The sequence below is a fragment of the Catharus ustulatus genome, chromosome 3 (assembly GCF_009819885.2).
Source record: "Catharus ustulatus isolate bCatUst1 chromosome 3, bCatUst1.pri.v2, whole genome shotgun sequence".
NCBI classification, from domain to species: Eukaryota; Metazoa; Chordata; class Aves; order Passeriformes; family Turdidae; genus Catharus; species Catharus ustulatus.
Genome location: NC_046223.1, coordinates 1,351,091 through 1,371,939, shown reverse-complemented (window position 1 = coordinate 1,371,939; position 20,849 = coordinate 1,351,091). Strand labels below are relative to the sequence as shown.

The 20,849-nt window shown below is 43.9% G+C and overlaps 1 protein-coding gene across 2 annotated transcripts in view; it reads left to right on the top strand.

Annotated features, from left to right (window-relative positions):
* The window catches only part of EFEMP1 (EGF containing fibulin extracellular matrix protein 1), a 43,700-nt gene extending 38,552 nt beyond the window's left edge, over window positions 1-5,148 (top strand). For both annotated transcript variants that reach the window (XM_033056360.1, XM_033056359.1), the window contains 4 exons: window positions 313-432; window positions 1,864-1,987; window positions 2,104-2,299; window positions 3,936-5,148. In XM_033056360.1, coding sequence (XP_032912251.1) covers window positions 313-432; window positions 1,864-1,987; window positions 2,104-2,299; window positions 3,936-4,094 — 599 coding nt within the window. In that variant the 3' untranslated portion in view covers window positions 4,095-5,148. The remainder of the gene's footprint in view (window positions 1-312; window positions 433-1,863; window positions 1,988-2,103; window positions 2,300-3,935) is intronic.
* The last annotated feature ends 15,701 nt before the right edge of the window (window positions 5,149-20,849 follow it).

Sequence of the window (20,849 nt, the reverse complement as noted above, 5' to 3'; positions counted from 1 at the left end):
AGCTGTGGGCTTTTTCCTCAAAGTCATCACATTTTGGAACACTGCAAGTATACACAACACCAAGAGTTATTTTCCCAAACCTGTCCTGAAGTCGAGTTCAGCTTCTGCTTCCTCAAATCCAAAACTCTTTTAGAGGATTACTAACGAAATCCCATCAGAGCTACACCTTGCATTCTCAATGTGTTAAGCAGCATATTTCAGGTTTTGGGTAATTATTTTTAGATTTTTTTTTCCCCTCAAGCATTTAGCTATTCTATTTAGCAAGGTACATTTTTAAAGCCAATAACACAAAGCTCTTTTTGCTCTCTGCAGACACTGACGAATGCAGAACCTCCAGTTACATTTGTCAGTACCAGTGTGTCAACGAGCCAGGGAAGTTCTCCTGCGTGTGCCCCGAAGGATACCAGGTAGTTGGAGGCAGGACATGCCAAGGTAGGTGCCCTCCCCTTGGCAGGCTCAGCCCTGCATTATTTACACCACTTCAGGCAAGGCTAAGGGGGATCTGGCTAAATGGTTGTAGTGCATGACAGGATTACTGTGCTGATAGCAGATAAGTTGATAAAGCACTCGATGATTCATTAAATATCTTCCAATCTCACTTGAATCCTTCAGCTCAAACTCTGAATCCTTTGGATTCCTAGGACAAAATTTCAATTTTTGCAACCTGCAGGTAAAAGTTGTCTTGGATGTCAAGGTAGTGGCTCTAAATGTGAGATAAACATCCCTGAATAAATCCAGGTCATTTTTTACTGGCCTTATATCATGTTTCTTTTCAGAGAGATCCTTAAATCCAGCCACAGTAGAAATTCAAGATATGTTTCTTCTGATAACAAGAGAGAAAAAAAAATACAAGCCTTCAGCAGCTTAGATAATTCGTGTGTAGAAAAATAAATGTTTTGGCCAAGTGCCACCAAATGCCAGGATTTTCAAGTTTGTGGTTTTCTCTCAGTGGTGCTAAAAGTCTCTGCATCTTAATATATTGTTCTGCAATATTCTCTAATAAGTGCAAGAACTATTGCTTCTGCAATGCAGAACCTGATTTAACAGTGTACATTTTTAGAAATAAAGAGGTGTGATGATTAGGAGCAGAAAACAAAAAATAACTCTTCTTTATCAGTATTTTGCCTTACAAAATCCTGATTAACTTCTTGCCCTTCTGAAGAGCAGCAGCTGACACTGAGCATTGAGGGAGAGTTGATTTAAGCATCTCAAAACCTGTTTGTGCCTTCCAAGGGATGACATTTGGATAAAGCCTTTCTGTGCCTGTGTGAAAGTTAGGAGACCATGTGGGATAGACAGAGGCTCTGGCACTGCCAGGAAATGCAGCATTAATACAGTGCAAGGCTCACAGTCCCCACCTCCCTGCAGGGTTCTTTTCCCAGGCAAAAGAAGCTCGACTTTGCACAATAAGCAAGAATTCACTATTCCTTCTAAAGCTATTTTAGTGGAAATGTAGCCATTAATGAAGCACTTGAGACCATGAAACCCAGGTTATAACAACTGAGAAGTCGCAAAGGGCAGGTAATCACAATTCTTCCTTGAGACCTTTTTCCTCTGGCTCCAGGACACCTTCTGCTGTAAAATCATTCTTTGCTAATTATAAACTTGACAGCATTTCCACAATTGCATTATATATAATTAATGTGCATCTCCAGTCAGCTAAAAACATTCAGTCTTACTTAACACCCAACAAGCAAGTTTATTCCACTTCTGCAGAGAAAAACCCTTTATGGTTGGGTCCCAGAAAACAAGACCAGGACGTGGAAAGCTGAGAGGTTTTAACACACAAGCAGGTTTTTTTGTAGTATCTTTGTAGCAAGCCCATTTCCATCTGCAATGACACAGTTCCTCCTTCCTTTTTAGATATAAATGAGTGCGAGACCACTAATGAATGCAGGGAGGATGAAATCTGCTGGAATTACCACGGAGGGTTCCGCTGTTACCCCAGGAATCCTTGCCAAGAGCCCTACGTCCTCACCTCGGAGAAGTAAGGGGAAAATCCAGTCGTGTTTCAGGCTCATCCTCAGGAGGAGCCAGGGTGGAATGCAGCAGGAAATGCTGTGCTAATGCCTGTCCCTGTGCTCTCCCCTGTGTGTGTGGCAGCCGCTGCGTGTGCCCCGTGTCCAACGCCATTTGCCGGGAGCTGCCCTACTCGGTGGTGTACAAGTACATGAGCATCCGCTCCGACAGGACCGTGCCCTCTGACATCTTCCAGATCCAGGCCACCACCATCTACCCCAATACCATCAACACCTTCAGGATCAAGTCTGGCAACGAGAACGGGGAGTTCTACCTGAGGGTGAGTACTGGGGGCACTCAGACCCTGCCTTGTGACACCCTCAGATGTCCCCATGAGGCTTCCACAGCACCCAAAGCTCCGCGGCTTTTTGGTGTTTCCTTCCTAAGTGTGCTTGGATTCAGGTTTTTAACAAACCACAAACTGTGACTCCAACTGGTTCTCTCAATTCAGGAATATTCAGCAATCCTGGGACACCCATATCAGATTCACCTGAAATAACTCCCTGCTTTCCCCTCTCTGTACCAACACCTCAGATCAATCTGTTCAGGACACAATTATGTGCAATTGCCTTAATTACATTTCTCATTTTGCAAAAGTAGAAATCAATACCAGCTTTCTAGAAATCTGTGCCCCATCCCAAGCTAAGCTCAGGCCAGCTTACAGTGGTTTTATGTTGAGACATAATTAAGCTTTATTTTCCATAGTAAAACCCAAGGAAGTTCAAAATACTTGGGATAGCAGTATTTCCTGTGAGTGGGACACATGCAAGTAGATACACATGAATGGGACTGTCTAGAACATCTGCTTTTTAAGGGAAGAAATCTCATTTTCTTGAACTCCTACAATCTTTACAAATTGCTGGAAAATCCTTTTTCCTGCATATGTGGCTTTACACTCAGTGAAACAGACTCAGCACAAAAACCTTCTATCAAAAATACAGTAATTGGGAGGTTTTAATGTTTAATGATTTTCCTTCAAATCAGGAGATGAAAGGCTTGTGACAGTATATCCAACAAGTACCAAGCTATGGTATTGCCATTTACATCAAGGTGGGAACAGGGAACTACTCATCCATTTATCTGTTGTGACATAAATCCAGGGGAAAGCACTGGATTACAGATTACATATCAAAACCTTCTAACAACTCCCAAAACACAAACAGCTATTTGCTTAAAATAAAAACAAGACCACTGCAGGTCCCCCTTGGAGTAACAATTGCCATCTCCTGATGCCACCCAACAAGAACTCACAGGCCTTAAAGGAGGAAGCATGTGTTTATTCCTGCCAGGGGACTGTGGTAAACAAAACCTTACTCAGAAGTTATTCCTACTGTTGTAGTAAAATGCTGAGCTGGCTCCTGGATGCAGCAGATGGATTGGATTCATCAGGGCACCCAACTCGTGTGACACAGGGAGAAAATATTTGTAGTGGGCAAAGGGAGAGATGGAGTTGACCCTTGGAAAAGACAAAGCTGTTTGACAAACCAGCAGCATCAGCCCAGATTGGGAAAAGAGCTTTGGAGCAGAACGAGATGGGGGCTAGCAATAGGCACACACCAGTAACAAAAATTCCCAGCACTTACAGGGACAGCACAACTTCTGCAATATGAGCCACAAGACAGACTTTTGAGTTTCCCTCCACTGACCAAACCCCCTCACTGTTAAAGACATTAGGGCTCTAGTTTTACTTATTCTTCTCTATTTCAAAAGCTGGTAGATGGGGTTAAAACAACGAGCATCCTGGGACAGATCACCGCCTCCCACATGCTCCGGGGGATCAGCATAGCCAGGAACAGATTTCACAGCCAGTTTATCCCTCTGGGCACAGCCAGGTGTGAGAGGAGCCCTTTGGAAGTGTTAACACCCCTAGCCTGGGGCTGAGCTGCTCTGAGGCGGGCTTTGCTTTGCTGTTGCAGCAAACGAGCGCGGTGAGCGCGATGCTGGTGCTGGTGAAGTCGCTGTCGGGCCCCCGGGAGCACATCGTGGACCTGGAGATGCTGACGGTGAACAGCCTGAATTACCGCACGAGCTCGGTGCTGAGGCTAACCATCATCGTGGGCCCCTACGCCTTCTAGTGTCCGCACCAGCACCCGCGGCTGCCAAAGATTACTATCGGAAAGAAAGCACTTACTATTGTTATTTATAGATTTTGCTCTCTTTTTAAAAAGATTTTGTTTAGTAAGTTGATATCTCTTATTCACATGTTACACCTGTAATTCCAAATTAGTAGATGTGTTCCATAGTATAACATGGGCATTGTCACTTTCTGTATAAAGATTTAAATCTTTTTTATTACCTTCCTTGGACTAGATACATACTATGCTTTTGTATGAGAACTCTATGTTCATACTATCCTGTAAAACTTCACACACCCTTCCTAGCCAAATAGGTCATGCCATTTAAAAGTGATCTTCTGTTTTGTTTTTATTTCAAATTCTAATGCAGCTACACTGAATCTCAAAAAAGAAAAAAATTATGTAGTACGAATGATACACAAAATAAAGGTTATCAGATAAGCTAAAATATATTTCTTATTTTTAACTACTTTGTAACAAAAGGTAACAGTAAATAAAGATCTATTTCTGTAGACATTTATGTGCTATCACAGTTGGTTTTTCTAATCTGGGTTGGAGGTGAAGTGACATTGTGAGAAATGCTTTTTGTATGCAGATCATGTTAACCATACCATGCAATAACATTATGAACAACATTATACTCTCTCCAAGAAAAACAGACCATAGGAAGAAAATGTCTCCAACAGAGAAAGAAACTCCAAATGGGAAATCACCAGGCAGGGCACAAATGTCCATGAGAACACTGTGGGTAGTTACTGCTCAGAGGGATGCAGCATTTTCAGACTGAAGTTAACATACTATTTTTCCAGAAATGTTATGTTGTATACTAAGAATTGAGTGCATTTTCTTATTAAGTTATATCATTTTTAGGCACTCGGTCCTGTTCTTGCTCTTACAACTCAGATGTATCATGTACAGTGTTCATAAAATTTATTTCTAATTCAAGAACTAATAACATCTTTTGTAATATGTAAAATCTTATTTCTTGTTTAAAACGTAGTAGTTAATCCTTTGATGTACAAAATTTTGAATAAAGATCTCTTCCCATATTGTATTTGGTGTGTTTTGAGCTCGTTTGTTACTGCTGCTGTTATGGTCACGTACTGTGGGAGCTGGCAGAGTCTGAACAGTCAGAGATCCAGATCTCAGCCCGTACAGGATGAGTTCTTGGAAGACTGAAAACACAATTCCTTTGTAGAAGGACAAGCCTGCTCCTACTGAGATTGAGTTTTACCGACAGCAAAAGTTCACTCCAGAACAAAACTTACAACAGGCCACAACCACTGTGGCTGAGGGTGACACATCCCCCCTGCTCGGGCAGGCTGCAGAGCAGGACCCCATTATCCAATGATCATTCCTTCAGGAAGTCATTTGTGGCTTTAAACAAACACTGCATCTGCCAAAAGGCTCAGAGCACGTGGCTGCAGCACAGGCCAGAAAATGCTGCTGCTGCTGGGTCACGTTCTCTTTGCCTGGGGCCCAGAGCAGTGGGGTGAGACTCCTGGCATCCCTGGCTCACCAGGACTAATCCCATTCCTCCAGAGTGGGATTTTGCTGGGGTTTGCCATGGTGAAGTCTCTGTGAGGTCTGGCTGGTAGGGAGCTCCTTCCTCCCCCCCCAGAGAGATTGCTCCCCATTCATCCCCTGGGTCTGAAAGGAAACTCCTCACTCCACAGGAGCCTGCTCCTCCATGCAATTCCCATGGCAAACAGCACATGCCCACCTCCACACATCCTTTAATTAACTTTTTCTCTCAGTGTAGGCTGTGCTGCTGCTCAGGCACCCCCCTCCATCCCCAACATCAGCACGGTTCTTTCACACCAACTTGTAACTTCCAAATTGTGCAATTCAGCATTGCCCACTCCAAGAAAAGCAGTTTTGGTGCTTTTAAGTTTCAAATGAGCAGCTCTCTCTTGAGAGGTGCTCAGTGGCTTTGCCTTCTTAAGACCCCAGACTTGAAGGGCACCAGGCTGATCCCTGGAGGAACCACAAATCATCCCTGAAGTCCCCAGGTTGCCAGGCTCTGCCCCAAGGATTTACTCTACCAGTTTTTCTATCAGTTTCACCAACAACCCTTTTAAGCCTTCCTTTTAAATCTCTGTTCATCTGCCAGTAACCCCAAATTGATCTTTACATATAAAAACACTACTACACCTCTCAAACGTCAGGAGCAGCAGTTGTACCTCACACACTTGCCCAAGTCACCCTCAGTCTGCACAGATATGTGGCTCAGTCCATTTTATTTACACACAGTTGCCCTGCTCCCTGAATGTTTGCAATACCCAGGTTTCCAGCAGAGCACCGGGAGCCCAAGCTGGCTGAGTCAGAGGTTGTCACAGCTCAGGATGCAGATCCAGGCTTGTGTCACTATTCTGCAGGCTGGATGAGCCTGGAGGTGGTCACTGGGTGTGGGCAGCACTTCCATGAGAGCCAGGAGCTGGAATAACAGCAGCCCCTCCAAACCAAAACAGGAGCAGAGCTGAGCTGTGCAGAAGCTGGCAGGGGGTGGCTGGTTTTGTTTTGGGTAGGGGTGGGGTACGTGACTGAGCCTGAAAGGAGCCCACAGTCAGAATGAGAAGATGGTTCAGAGCCTGAACAAGGAGAGTTTTTGTACACCAAAAGGGAAAACCTACAGTTCTCCAATTCTCCAGGCAAGCAGAGCTTCACCTGTTCCCTGCAGATTGTATGGAAGTGCAGTAAATATGCAACAAGAGTTTGAAGAGCTGCTTGTGTTATAAGGGACACTGAAACCCCAAGGAATTCTGTGAGAGCAGAGGGTTTGCTCAGCCTCCTCTGTACCCCACTGCCATGACCATTACCAAGAGCACACTCCAGGAAGGATTCTCATCTAAATCTGTCAATGTTGGAGAAGAATCTAAATCAGGATCACATGCAAAGTTTAGTATCTCCTCAGAAACAGAAAACAGGGAGAAAAGAGAGGGAAAAAAATGGGACTGAGTAAACAGAACTTAAGGAAATCAAAATGCAAGTTCATTCACTTCCCCAGGACCACCTGAACACAGTGCAGTGGGATTATTTTGCTTGGAAGGCTCACAAATGCAAGTTTGTTGTTGAATCCCGTTTCCATGGCTGCAAAGAGTTGCTTGTGTTTTGAATGATCATCCGTGTTTCTAACTTTATAAGTCTCCTAATAAAATATAGAACAGCTGCTGCCCCAGTCAGCTGTTGAGCATATGGAGCCCACCAGGGACAAAGCCCACTGCTAACACAGAGAATTATTTTTAACGCCCTCACATATCTAAACCTCCCCATCATCTCAGCAAAATGGCACAATTCCACACTTCCCAGCTGGGGGAACACCTGCGTCATGCAAAACCGAACTGGGCTGCATCTGCTGCAAAACCCCATTTTATTTCATCTGGCCAGCAGAAAAAAGTGATCAGCCTCAGTGAACAGGGCAAAAAGTTAACTGTGTTTTATATCTGGGGAAAAGCAGATGTCTAGTTAAGATGTTTATACAGCAAACATTTCTGTATATATTAGGAGGAAAGAGAGCTGTTTAATAAAACAGGGTTGGGTTAGAGTTGCCAAAGCAAATTTGAAGGGCAGCACAACAGCTTTTGTAATTTTTGCATGGGAAAAGACATAAAATCCTGTTTTATATTGATTATGTGCATTGAACAAGTTTTTCTTTTTAAGTGAGTGACCTCAAAGTTAACTCTTCAAAGCCTCACACATAGTGTGTGCATTTGCTCAGCAGGAAAAACTGCAAACATCATGTCACAGAAACCTGACAGGGTAGCAGTGAAGGCACACCCTGATTTCCTGTCTCAGCAATCACCTTGACACTGGATGAGGGACCAAGACATCCTGCAGACCAAAATACTGGAATCAGGTGAGCTCCAGCTTTTCTTTGCAAAGACACTCTGTCAGTCACATGCTTTCTCATGAGATAAATTATTTTGCTTTTTGATCCAGAATCCCAGAAGAAACATCAGCATCCCTGCTCCCTTACAGAAATGCATCTTAGTATTTTTAAATGTTAATTTTTTTCAATTTCTACATAACCACACAGTACATCTATATTCAAACAGGATAAGCATTCAAAAGGTGCAGCTCTCAGCTAAGCACTCCAGCATCTCCTGCCCTGCAAACACACTCTGCTGCACTTCATTGCACTGCTGTAATAAAACTTTTTTTTTCCCCTCTCCCCCCAACCTGTAAGACACCTCCTAAAGATTCTGCAGGTCCACAAAAACTCCCAAAGCAAAGCCATGGCCCATCCCCATCCACACACCTGAACAAGCACACAGAAAGGCTTTCAAATGGAGCAGCCTGCCAGCTGGGTTGACAAAAGCAGTACATTTATGCTGTTAAACTACAAAACCACAGCCATGGAAGGTACATAGGCACCTCAAGGTTTAAATCCTGCCAGTGCCACTCCAGAAACATCTGAACCTGTGACCACCTCCTCTGGAGGGTCACATTTTCTTCTTGCACTGGAGTGTTTCTGGAGTATCTCTGTGCAACATACAGGAATGTTTCCTATACAGAACATATACAACAAACACCCAAGTGGGAAGTCAAAAGAGCAAAATTCCTGCAGGCGGCATGGAAACTAGGAAAACAAACAAATTTTGGAAGCTGGGAGCAAGGGCTGCAGAGGGGAAGCCAACATACCAAAACAGCAGGGTAAAAAGGCATTATTCAAATCAATAAGTCATTCTCTGAGAAGCTGAGGCTGTACATGAACAAGGCAAATGGAAATGTTCCTGAGCTCTGGAAGGTCAGGGGTGAAAACAAACACGACAGGCCAAAGGAGCAGCTTTGCAAATGCCTGCACTGGCAAAGCAAAACTCTCCCAATCACAGCAAAAGCAGCATCCCAGGAGGCTGATGGGACCCACACATTAGGGAGACAAGCAAAAAATAGTGGTGCCATGACAAATAAAATGAAGTGATACTTTCTATTGCGTGCCTGGAGGAGGAATTTGGCACAACAGCACTGTGCCAGAGCTGCCATTACAGGCAATATATCAAAGGACCTGCCCTGGAGCAAGAAGTGGATCAGAACATTTTGCTAATGAGAGCCAGTTGTTCAGGTAAAGATGAGCATCCTCTGGAAAACAGAGCCCTTACAGTGCTCTGAATATTGAGCAGGAAATGCCAAATAAAACCAGAGGGGATAAATGCAAAGTGATGCACACGCAGGAAGTGATCCCAGCTTTATTTGAACAGCGAAGGCCTCAGGACTGACCACCACCTCCCAGGAGAGCATCAGGGTTATGGCAGACCATGCAAAGAGGAAACCACAGCTCCACAGAGCTAATCCAGCATCAGGAATAACTGGGGATCAGAGCAGGGAACAAAGCTGAACCTTTGCACACCCGTGCAAATGCACCACAGCACAAACACAGCTCAGAGCTCGAGCCCTGTCCCCTCTTCCAGCAGCATGCAGAGATTTAAGTGCACACATTGACAGCACAGCCTCCCAAGAGCCATTAAATACGTGGCTGTCCTGGACAGGAGCTGCTCCCCTGGCACCTGCAGGCACAGGGGAACATTTCCAGTTTGCCAGCTCTGTTGTCAGCACCAGCTCTTCTGATGCCAAATGCCCAAAACCTGGAAATGCCACCACAAGAAGGGAGTAGCCTGCACAGAGCATGTTGGTGCTGCCTCAGTGAGGTTTTTGTGTAGTGGCTGCCAGCAGCAGGTTTGGTGCCCAAATATCACACCCAGCTCAGCAGTGGCCACGCTCAGCCAGCAGCAAATGCTTGCAAAAAAAGTCACCTTCAAGGGAGAAAAAATTCACTTCTGCCCAGTTTAAAGGCACTGCCTGGGGGAAGGCAGCAGGAACCAGAGCAGTGCACAAAGTTGTGTTTCCAGGAAAGCTGTTTCTGCACACACTAATTAGGCATGAATTGATCCTTGGAGTGATTAAAACAGATTTGCATTTGCTGCTGTCTCTCCCCAAAACAAACCTGGTTTCTGACAATTTTGCAACCCAGGGTCAGTCCAGAGACTGCCCCTGATATTTAGTAGGGCTGTTCTGTTTGAGGAGAGCTCTACAAGCTGGCAGAGGTAGGTAGGTAGGCAGAGGAACATGAACCAACATGCCAAGAGCTCCCTGCAAGGCCCAAGACTTTCTACTAAAAACCAAATCACAAGGATCAAAATAGTAACATGAAACTTTAATGGGGTCAGGAGATTTCTGCCTCTGCTCTGGTATGCTGAGGAGGAAAGATCTGAATTGTACAGTGAGCGTCTCTAATAAAGCACTGAAACTTCATGGACAACCAACCCCAGTTCTAACACAAGTAAACGTTCTGCAGGAACACATTTCCTTACTTGTTTTAAACTTTGCTAGCCACATTCTCTGCAGTGACAGAACTTCACAGGCCACAGTGACATTGCTGTGAAGCTTCACTTGGTGCTTTGCACAAAGGCTGTTTGCAAAGAGAGTAAAGAAAAGCTGGAGAGGTACCACACTCACCTCACAGCAACCAAAGACGCAGATAAAGCCCTCCTGAAGGATTACTCACACATACCTGCTACAGGTGTATGACAAAGAAATGAGGATCCAGTCAGACCCAAATCCACCTGCCTGCAGGTACCCAGGCAGTGCAAACACTTCTCTAAGCTGGCAGCTTGTTGGCACAAAAGAAAGCACTTAAGTCACTATTCATCTTGTCAGAATTTGATGCTTGTACCTAGGCCAAAATCCCTAAACCAAGCTATTTGCAAATGTTAAGTTCAGTAGTTTGGTGTGTTTCTCTTCCCCAGACCGGGATAAGCATTAACTAGTTCAGAGAAAAACATAAAACATACCCATAAAATTTCCAGACTCTGGTTTTTAGTCTCAATTACTGAATTTACAAGATTATTTCGAATCTGAGCACTGAGTGTTCAAGCACATTTTGGCAAAGGGTGGAACACCCCTATCCCTTCTTTACTCTGCCTCTTCAATGGGCTTTGGGCAGCATCACAACACATTATTTGAATTTAACCCTTCCACTGCTGTTACACTGCTGCAGGGATATTGTTTATCTCTGCATAGCAGAATATTTCTTCATCTTGGGGATCACCTGAAGCTGCACACATTCAGACACTTGGGATCAAGTCTTTTGGTCTGATTGCTCCTGACCATCACCCAAAATGAAAATACTGCGCTTCAGAGGGGGCAAATACTTCCTGGAAATTTAGAATTATCAGCCTGGCCTTGAAAATTAGACAGTGCTTTTGAGGAGTGATAAGGGGGTGTTGCCTCACACCACCGGCCCCAAACCCCCTCTGATCAACTATTTCACCAGCTGTCCCCAGCAGAAGCTTCCTGAGGCTGCCTGGAGTCTCCAAAAGGATGTAAAATACTTGTAGTAATTCCCTGAACAAACCCAAGAGGCTTCCTCGAAGCAGAGCCCTCAGCTCTGTTGACTTGCTTTTTTCAAAGGTAATATAAATTCCACTTACGCTGGTTTGTTTTGATGTTGAAAATTGGTCTCCATAGACATGGTTGAAATCATGCCCTGCAGCGCTGAGGCTGGAGCCAACAACCACACAGCCCTTCGCCAGTGCAGAGCTCAGGAGGCTTCAGAGGTGGAAATGCCATCCCACCCAGCACAGCAGCACCAGGAGAGCACAGGGAAAGGGCCAGGGTGCCCCATCCCACAGGGAAAACCCACAGCTGTGCCCACCCAGGCACTGGGAGAGGTCTGGGGGGGTTGCTCCCACATCACCCTCAACCCATTGCTCACACATTTCCTTCACCAGGTACTGACAAGCCTAAAATATTCATTTTTTGTAATTTTTAAAGCCTCATTGCCCTGTAGGAGCTCCCTCAAAGGCTGACATGCAGCTAGGACCATGGTGGTGCTTGGCAAGCAGAAACAGCAATAAAAAGAAATCGGAGTGAGACAAACAGGGGGAATATATGGAGAAACGACAAGCTGAGGTTTTTATATGGAAATTTATATCGAGGGTAACATTCCTGTCTAACACAAGCATTTTAATACTTCCGGATGCAAGCCTCAAGCCAAAATCCAGTGAGGTCTGATGTTACGATAGTGTTTAAGCTCAGGGATGCTGAACGTTTTGCAAGAGCTACAGGTTTGCCCAGTGCCAAAAAAACCATGCAGAAGAACAACAGCAAAGCTTGGAATTCTGCCCCAACAACCCCTCCACACTGCCCCACCGGCACGGAGCAATCGCAGAGCAGAAACGAGTCCTGAGGCACCAAACTGCCCAAGTGGATTTGAACACAGAGGGGCTGCAGACCTGAGCACACAGAGGGGCTGCACACCCCATCCCAAAACAGGCAGGGATGATTTGGGAAAGCATTATTCCCATGACACTTTCTTTCCTATCTGCAGCTCTAAGGCTGTTTCAGCCACCTGACACAGCCCGGGGGTGGTTTTGCAGAGCTCCCTAGCACTGCAAATCTCAGGCAGCAAGGAGGAATTCCCTGGGAGGCTGGCTCAGGCTGGGATGAAGCACAGGATGGCCTGGTTGAGGGGGATATCAGGCCAAGATCAAACCAGGAGACGTTGCCCAGGTCAGCAGTGCAGCGAGCGTGAGCCCCACGAGCGATAAAGTGTTCAGAACAACTTGTGCTCCGCAGCTGCCAAGGCCCATTTCTGCTTGGTTTATGCACCATGCCAATTCCTCCCCTATAAGATTAAGCTGCCTCGAGGCAATTTCAACTTACACATCTGATATTTGGAGCATTTGCTATGCTCTGCAGCTCAGGAGCAGGCACAGCCCCTGCGCTGCCACTTCCCCTTTTCACCTCACATCACCCTTGCAAAGGCACTTGTTCCCATTTAAGGGCTCACACCCCTTTCCTGGGATTTTGAGACAGCAAGGGAATGACATTTTGCTGAAGAGCAGGACAGAGCTATCAATGCCATATAGATCAACATTTCAGGGGCACCAATCTGACAGAAAAGTGTACAGGACCTGTTTGCATGGATATATCCATCATGCTGGAGAAGAGTTTCCCCCTCTTAAAGCTATTCTGAGCTTGTGAAAGCCATTAATTAATCACAAATACCAGCCCTAGAAATAAATAAATACTGCTTGAAACCTAAAAGCTTGGTTTCAAGACCATTCTGAGTGGTTCCAAGTAAAAAAAGGCAGATACCAAAATTACAAATCTTCAATAATCTTGAAAGTCTCCAAATTCCTTATTTGTTTACTTATCCAACTGCACATGAATAATTTTAGTCTAGCACAGGCCTGTTTGGGTGCCAGATCATGTTTGCAAGTCTGCCCTGTGAAAGGCAAATGTACAGTTGAACTTGGATGCTGTGCAAGTATCAGCCAGCTATTAGCACTGATTGCTAAACAATTTTTCCAAAAATTAGATCAAACAAAGCTCAATGCCTGTGGTTGTTGCTGTGAGGAAAACAGTTACTAATACACAACTAGTTGGGCTCAAATTATAAATGCAATTAAAACACTGCTTTTATCTTGCTAGAACAGTAAGTCTGCTTCATGGAAATTCTATTTTTCCAGCATTAAATCCAATTTCTGGATGGACAGACCTAAAGGGACACTTGTGTGCACAGGAACCACCTGATTCAGCTCACTAAACACCAGAAAATTTTGCAGCTACACTTCCAAAACCATTGGTTCAACCATTCAGATGAAACAGTTGTGTAACTGTTATAAAGAAGACCATGGAAAAGCAGGAGAGAAAAAAAAACTTCCTGAGGGTTTGGCATTGTTACTATTAGTGATGGCTGAATTCATTTTGCCTCATTTCCAATGCAGTCAGATATTCAAATAAAACTTGAACACCATCTGGTTGCCATGATCCAGAGACAACAAGGCTTGGAGACCAGGAATCATGATGAATCAAGATTTTGCCTACCAGATCCAGTCTGGGACCTGGGAGAAAGGCTCTACCTGGAACAAGGGAAAAAGTTTCCTCTAAATGCAAACCCCTGTCTAACTGAATCAGCGTTGGATGTGTGGAAAGAATATATTTACAAGGGAAAAGATTTTACAAGAAAATTTTGCAAATGTAATCAATTCCTGCATGGAAAGAGTCTCTGGAACAGCAGGGCAGAAAGCACTGGCTTTACAGCAACTGGGGAAGAATGGTTTGCAGAACCTCTGCACCTCAATCTGTGCTATGATTACACAGCTCGTTGGTTTAATCACTAACAACTCCAGACTCTTCACAATGAAATCAAGAGTGCTGTTTCTCTGATTTGGGAAGCTCTCAGAAATCAATTTTTTTAAAGCTGAATTTTTTTAGAAGGTTGACAAAACCAGGAACGTTAAAACTCTATTCAGGAACTGAACTAAACCAACTAAATAAAACATCCAACAACAGCACCAAGAAAAACCCTAGAGCAAGCTTAATTGTGATAACTGAGTTTAATGATGCTAAATGGCAAAGCTCATCATAAAAAAATTACAACTGAAACTTCCCCCCAGTATTACTCAGGGCAGGTTTCACTCCACTTAACTCGGACAACAGGAACAGGATTCACAATTCATTTAGTCAAGGAAAACCTGTGGGGAGCAGGAGGGCTGAGGAAGCACATCCATAATTAACTCCATTTGGAGGCAGAGTTATGAGATGAGTGTGCACTAACCCTTCATTTTCCTTCCCTCAAACATTTGCGCTCCTCCTTTTGTAGCCAAGAGTTGCACATTTCCCCCAGTGAGAGTAAATCTGTGCAGGGCTCTGCTCTGACATTTGCAGGGTGTTAAGGCCACTCTGTCCCAGGCATAGTCAGCCCAAGCTGGCACACACAGGGTGTGCCAGGGGACACAGGCAGGCTCCCCTCAGGAATTCAGGGATGGCAGCACAGCCACGCCAAGCTCCAAGGCTCAGCCTAGGAGGTGCCATGGGCAAGTTACAGAAGGGAAAGCCCCCTCAGGAAGTTTTCATTAATTAACTCCCACCCAGTCAAAGGCAGGTGCTGAACAGACCCCACATTCCCACAAAAGCATCCTCAGCAGTATTTCACTGCACTCCTCAAAAGCATATTCCCTCTTTCATGTAACCAAGGCCACTGGTGCTCAGGGCCAGCCCTGGCCAGGGATCCCAATGCAGAAGCCAACAAACCCCAAACCTTGCAGAGTCAGCCAAGAAATTGGGTTTTATTCCAGCTCAGCCACTCAGGGCCAGAGGCTCACAAACCTCAGAGGCTTCAAATTCTTCCCAGGGTTAAAAAACCAGCCCTGGCCTCAACATTTTGTGGCATGGCAAGTGAAGAGAGGATTTTCTTGGCATTGCCTTTTTTTTTTTTTTTTTTTGCACAGCCTCCTTGGAGGTTGTGAATTTGCTGGTGCCCATGAGCATCTTGCACTGCACCCCTGTTACAGAAAAAATTGCTGTGCAAGTCCAGCCATGTGCCACTGTTCTCAAAAGTAGCAGGTTCAGGAAGAAAATCTAAGACTTAGAGATGAGAGACTTTTTTTGCTGCTTGTGGCAGGGCCAGATTTAAACCTCCCTCAAGATTTCACAAGTAGAAACTACTCAACATTTGCTTGGAACTGGAAAATAGGTAAAATCCTAAAGAAAAAAAGTCACAGAGAAGAGTTAATGATACCGTGGACATTGCTGCCCTGGCTTTGTGTTTCTATTTGCCTGTTCACACAGTTTAAATATCCTGAAAACACCAGTAACAATTTTACAAATCATTCATTAAGAGGTGGTTTTTCCAGAGCTGTGTTGGAACATCTTAAGCCAGAAGGAAAGAGTTTCACCTGTCCTGGGAACACTACGTTGTTGATAAGTGACACAGCTAAAAATCAGGGTGTACCACTGAAAAACTGCTGATTTCCTTCAGATGCTCTTTGCACCTGAAAATGTACAAAAATCAGGTTTGGCATGCTCTGAAGAGAACACCTGAAATAAGATCAAGGCCAAGCACACAGTATGAAGTTATGACACAATAAACTAAATCAAAGGTTGCAGCTGAATCACTGAACTGTTACCAGCTGTGCAGCAAATACCTGTTACTGGGAGCAGCTGCTACTACCCTATAAAAATTTCACACATTCTGCAAATTTCAGACCCCAAAACAGGGTTGGCTTTAGTTTTAAAAGGCAGATACCCCTATTAATATAACAATTACAACTCTTCTCCTGCTTTTACTAACACTGGCATTTTTCAAGCCAGTTGCAACTTGTGCAGGTAACTCTGTGAATTAAACACCACACTGAATTCTTTACTAACTTCTCTTTCAACAAGGTAGCAATGTGCAAGTAGAGCTATACTAAGGTGCTGATGGGATTTATAACTGGGTCCTGACTATAAATCTTATTTTTATCAGCCTCAGAAACTTTTTATTGCTGTTTTCATCCTTCATTTTATATGTCATATCACCTATCATCAAGAGGATCTACTACATACCCCCAAAAATAATACAGATATTTTCCCAAGGAAAAAAATAATGCAAGCAGTTAGGGATTCCAAGGAGTCATTTTGAGGAAATAAGTACTTGCACTCATGGTAAAATTCAAAGCCTCCATCCAAAGGGCTTGACCCAGCCCTGGTGAAACCAGTAGCATTTATCACAGCAAGAGGATGGAGCCAAACACATTGGAAATGGGTCAAAGACATGGCATGGGGTGACAAACTGCTCCATCATTGGCTCTTAATTTAAACTTGGACCTCCTCTACAAGGCAAGAGGGTGAGAACAGCAAAAAAAACCCCATATCAATCACCATATCCACACAGTTCCCACCTCCTATTTATAGCTTTGCTTTGAAATTGAGGAGAAAAATGCAAAGCATCATGCCAAAGGGAAACAGCCACGATCCACAGGACTGTGAGCTGCAAGGCTGCTGCTTTATTTCAAGTGTTCTGTCCACCACCCTCAGCACTGCTGCAAGTGCAGGCTTCAGCAACATCCAACTTTGAACAGCATTTCAAAGCCTTTTTCCTGGAGTTTCTCAGACAGCAAAGATAAAAAGGATTCAGTGGCCCAGATGCTTCAATGATGGACAAGTTGTGGGCAAGGAAACCTCTCCTGTTTTTCTCCACCATCTGGAGGCTCCCAGAGCTTTGTTCTCTGTTAGAGAGGCTCTGTGAATCACTGCCTTGCTTTTGCTTCTCTTACTTGGAAATGCCTCTTAAAATTAACACACTAAGTTTTAAAATAGCCCAAGTAACCTCTAAAGAGCTATTTCAAAATGTCACATCCACAGTAAACAATGAGTAGCATTCCCACTTGGGATTTAAGGAGCTCCAAATTCACCTTTTTGGACTGATTTTGTGCCACCCAACACACACCACAGATCAATCATGCTTTGCCCTTCAATCACTCAAGGAATTCAGGTCTTTGAGCAATTTCAGACCTTCCTCTATTCCTTGGTATGCACCATAATTCCCACCATAAGCATTTAAAATTAGAGCTTTGGCTCTTCACAGCCTCTCAGGGTGACACAGAGAGGAACCCTGAGCAGTCCCCACCCTCAGATGGGATTTTTGGAGTGTTTTCTGGATTACAAATCATTTTAACTTGGGCTCCCAAAAACTGACTTGACAGAGAGCAAGCACACATATCAGGAAGCTTTGTGCATTACACATGATGTTCACTTACATTTTTTTACACTACAGGTCAAAGTCTTTTGCAGTGTTAGAAGTGGTGCTAATTCAGTTTAGAAAACTGAAATCTAAACATTACCCCACACATGCTGAGTGCTCTCGCATTTAGCTTTGCTCATCTCCTTTGTTAAAGGCACAGCATTGAGAGATCAGAATTCACAGAAATGCCTGAAAAAGTTTCAGAGTTGCACTTCTAGGTGCTCCTCTGCAATCCATGAATTTAGGGTCTTTCCTGCACACAAAAAAAGGAAGAGCAGTATGCATAATAAAGTCTGTAAAATTTACTGTTTCTGTAGATTACCTCTTCACTTCAAATTAAAAACACTTCCTGTGCCAATTTCTCAGCCATACAAATTAAAACTCGAAATGAAAACCGAGCTGCTGTTTTCTATTATTTCATAAATATTCAGGGAGTCCTTGGAAGTTTCCGAGCGAGGCACGGAGGAGTTGAGCGGGCAGAAGCTGCACCCTGCAGGCAGCACCAGGAAGCCGCCAGGACAGAGCCTGGAGCAGCAGAGCCCGTGCTCAGCTCACCAGTGCCACCGCATGGCTCTGAAGCAATTGTTAATCAGGGAACTGGCTGGGGAAAAAAAAGTAACTCTCACTGTGGTTGCTCATCCCTCTGATTTTCTGGTGAAATCAGGGCTCTAGGCCCAGCTGCTCATTTCCTCCCTGTGTCCAGTGCCAGGAGCAGCCCCCAGCTCAACACCCACTGCCAGAGTGCATTAACCACTCCAAATACAGCACATTTACTCCACAGACACACTGAGCCTTTGCAGAAACTCACCTACAACAAACAGGTCTATGTATTTAGTAAGTAAACACAAGCAGAACCTCCACATGGTAGCTGTCCCACTGACCTGGAGTGTTCCTGGGGAGCTGGTAGAAGGAAGCAGCTCAATAAAGAGGTATAAAACACAAAGGTAACTCCTTTTAAAGGACAGAATTTGTTAGAGGGAATAGTTTTCCTTGCATTAGGTGAAAATACACATTAACACCATCTTGCAGCACACATACATAAATTATTTCAGCACAATGCAGACTGAACAAGTGAATTCAAGTGGTTTTAAGTGTCCCAAGAACCCAAATCCACAGTTCCCACAAACCAGTGCAGCTCTAATTCAGTACCTGGCCAAGGACACTGAAAACTCCTGGAAAGAAAAATGAGAGAGTCTCTGTTTCCAAGTAACACAGAGGGGTTTCTCTCAGAATATAGAACCACTGCCCTTGCCAGCTCTCATCACAGGTTTGAGTCCAATCCCCTGCACCTGAATACAGAAATTCCCACTACAGCCCCTCAGTTTTAGAGGTGTTCCCACCCTGTTTTTAACCTGCCACATTTTCCAATTGCCCAGGTCTGGGTTTTTCCTTCCTGTGGAACACCTAAAAGCTGGCCTATAGAGAGACACTTTACAACCCATACACCAGCAGAAAGGCTTGGTTGAACACAGTTTGTTGATTGTAAAATACCTTGACTCTCAACTGAAAAAAATAAATAGGATAAAAGAATACTCAGGAAAACAAAGAAGTTGGCTACACCAGCTCAAGTAAGGAGCTTATCTTTTCTTTAGCAATAGGCTTGTATTGTCTACTAACACAAAGAGGAAAAAAAAAAAAAGGCAAATTTTCCTGAAGTCCTCTACTAAGTTTAAGCTTCACAGCAATAAAAACCAGGACTCAAATTGTTTCAAAGCTTACACCTGAGAAGAAAAAAAATGACACCTTACATGTCCATTACACTGTGGGCACAATACATAGGCTTTATATACACGTGCATTTCAACTACCAATATGTCCAAATAAAACTCTTAGAGAACAAAAGTTTGCTCTGATAATTATTCAATAATAATGCCTTACATACTCCTCATACAGTACAAAAATAAAATTTAAAAAAACATTATAGCCACCACACTTTAGAAACCACAGCACTGGTTTGGGAAAGGAGAGTGGCATCTTCAACTCTTTCTCATGTATTCAAACAGTCCCAAAAAAGAAATTATTGTAGAAATCTGACCTACTTGGCATGACAGGATGGCTTGGGATGAGCAGAGGCTTCAGTTTACTCACCTAAATCTTCTGCTTGAATCCATCTTCTATTGCAGGCCACATAAAATACTGCATTGCACAGCTCCTACTCAGGGAGCAGAGCAGCACAGAGCTCTCAGGACTCTGAGGAAAAAAGGCAACTGAGCTGGTGCTGCCCTAAAATAGGATGAGACTCAGCTGCCCCAACAAGGCCCAGGTGGCAGATGGGCAATTAACTTAATGCAATCAACCCCTTCTTTTTATTTATTTTTTATTTCACTCAAATCAAAGATTAAGCCCACCTGCCACGTTGTGATTGCAAAGTTCCTCCACGTGAGTTTTCTGTGACACTCCAGTGATATCAGCTAAGGAAATCAAGTGGCACCTGAAAGCCATCACAAGAGACACAGCAGGAAATTAAATTAAAATACAGCTAAACATGACAAGAATAAGGAGAGAAAAACAAGTGAAGTAGAAAATAAGGTGGTTTAAAGTCATGCAACTTCACTGGACTCTCTTGAGGCTTCTTTAGAAAGCTGGGATGAGAGATCTGTATCCTGCTAAAACAAGTTTATCAGTTCCAAAGGAGCTGCCTGCTCAGGTGCAGCATCCCAGGGCTCCCAGGACTATTTAATGATGCCATAATTGTTCTTCACAGCTTGTGATAAAGCCAGAAGGGGATACCTCACCTGGGCACGGTGGAATGGCTGGAGCACTCCTGGGACTCTTTCCTGGAACAGCAGGTACAATTTCTTATCAGTGTTGGTAACTATGGAAAAAAAGGGGGAAACTCTGTCAGACTGTTTGTTTTTAATTTAAGTTCTGTATAGAGCTGGTTTGCACAATGGGTTCCACTTTGAAATAAAATTACAATGAAGTGTGTAGAGTTTATGCCAAAATTGTGAGGGGCTTAACTTAATCTTGTTCAGCATATAAACCTAAGCCTAGGAAAAAAAAGAGCTACAAGAAAATCTTATTTAGCATATAAACTTGAGCCCAAGAAGAAATAGAGCCACAAGAAGCTATCCAGTGGGGGAGTGAATGGAAAATGGTCTCAGCCTCTTTCTAGGGCACTTGGTTCCATTTTTATTATTCCTTAAAATAGCTACACTTTTTTTTTTTTTTTTTTTTAATAAGTGTCTGTAGCATTTGAAGCAAGAGATTTACTGAGTTGCAGGATGGGGCTGGATAGAATTGGGTGAT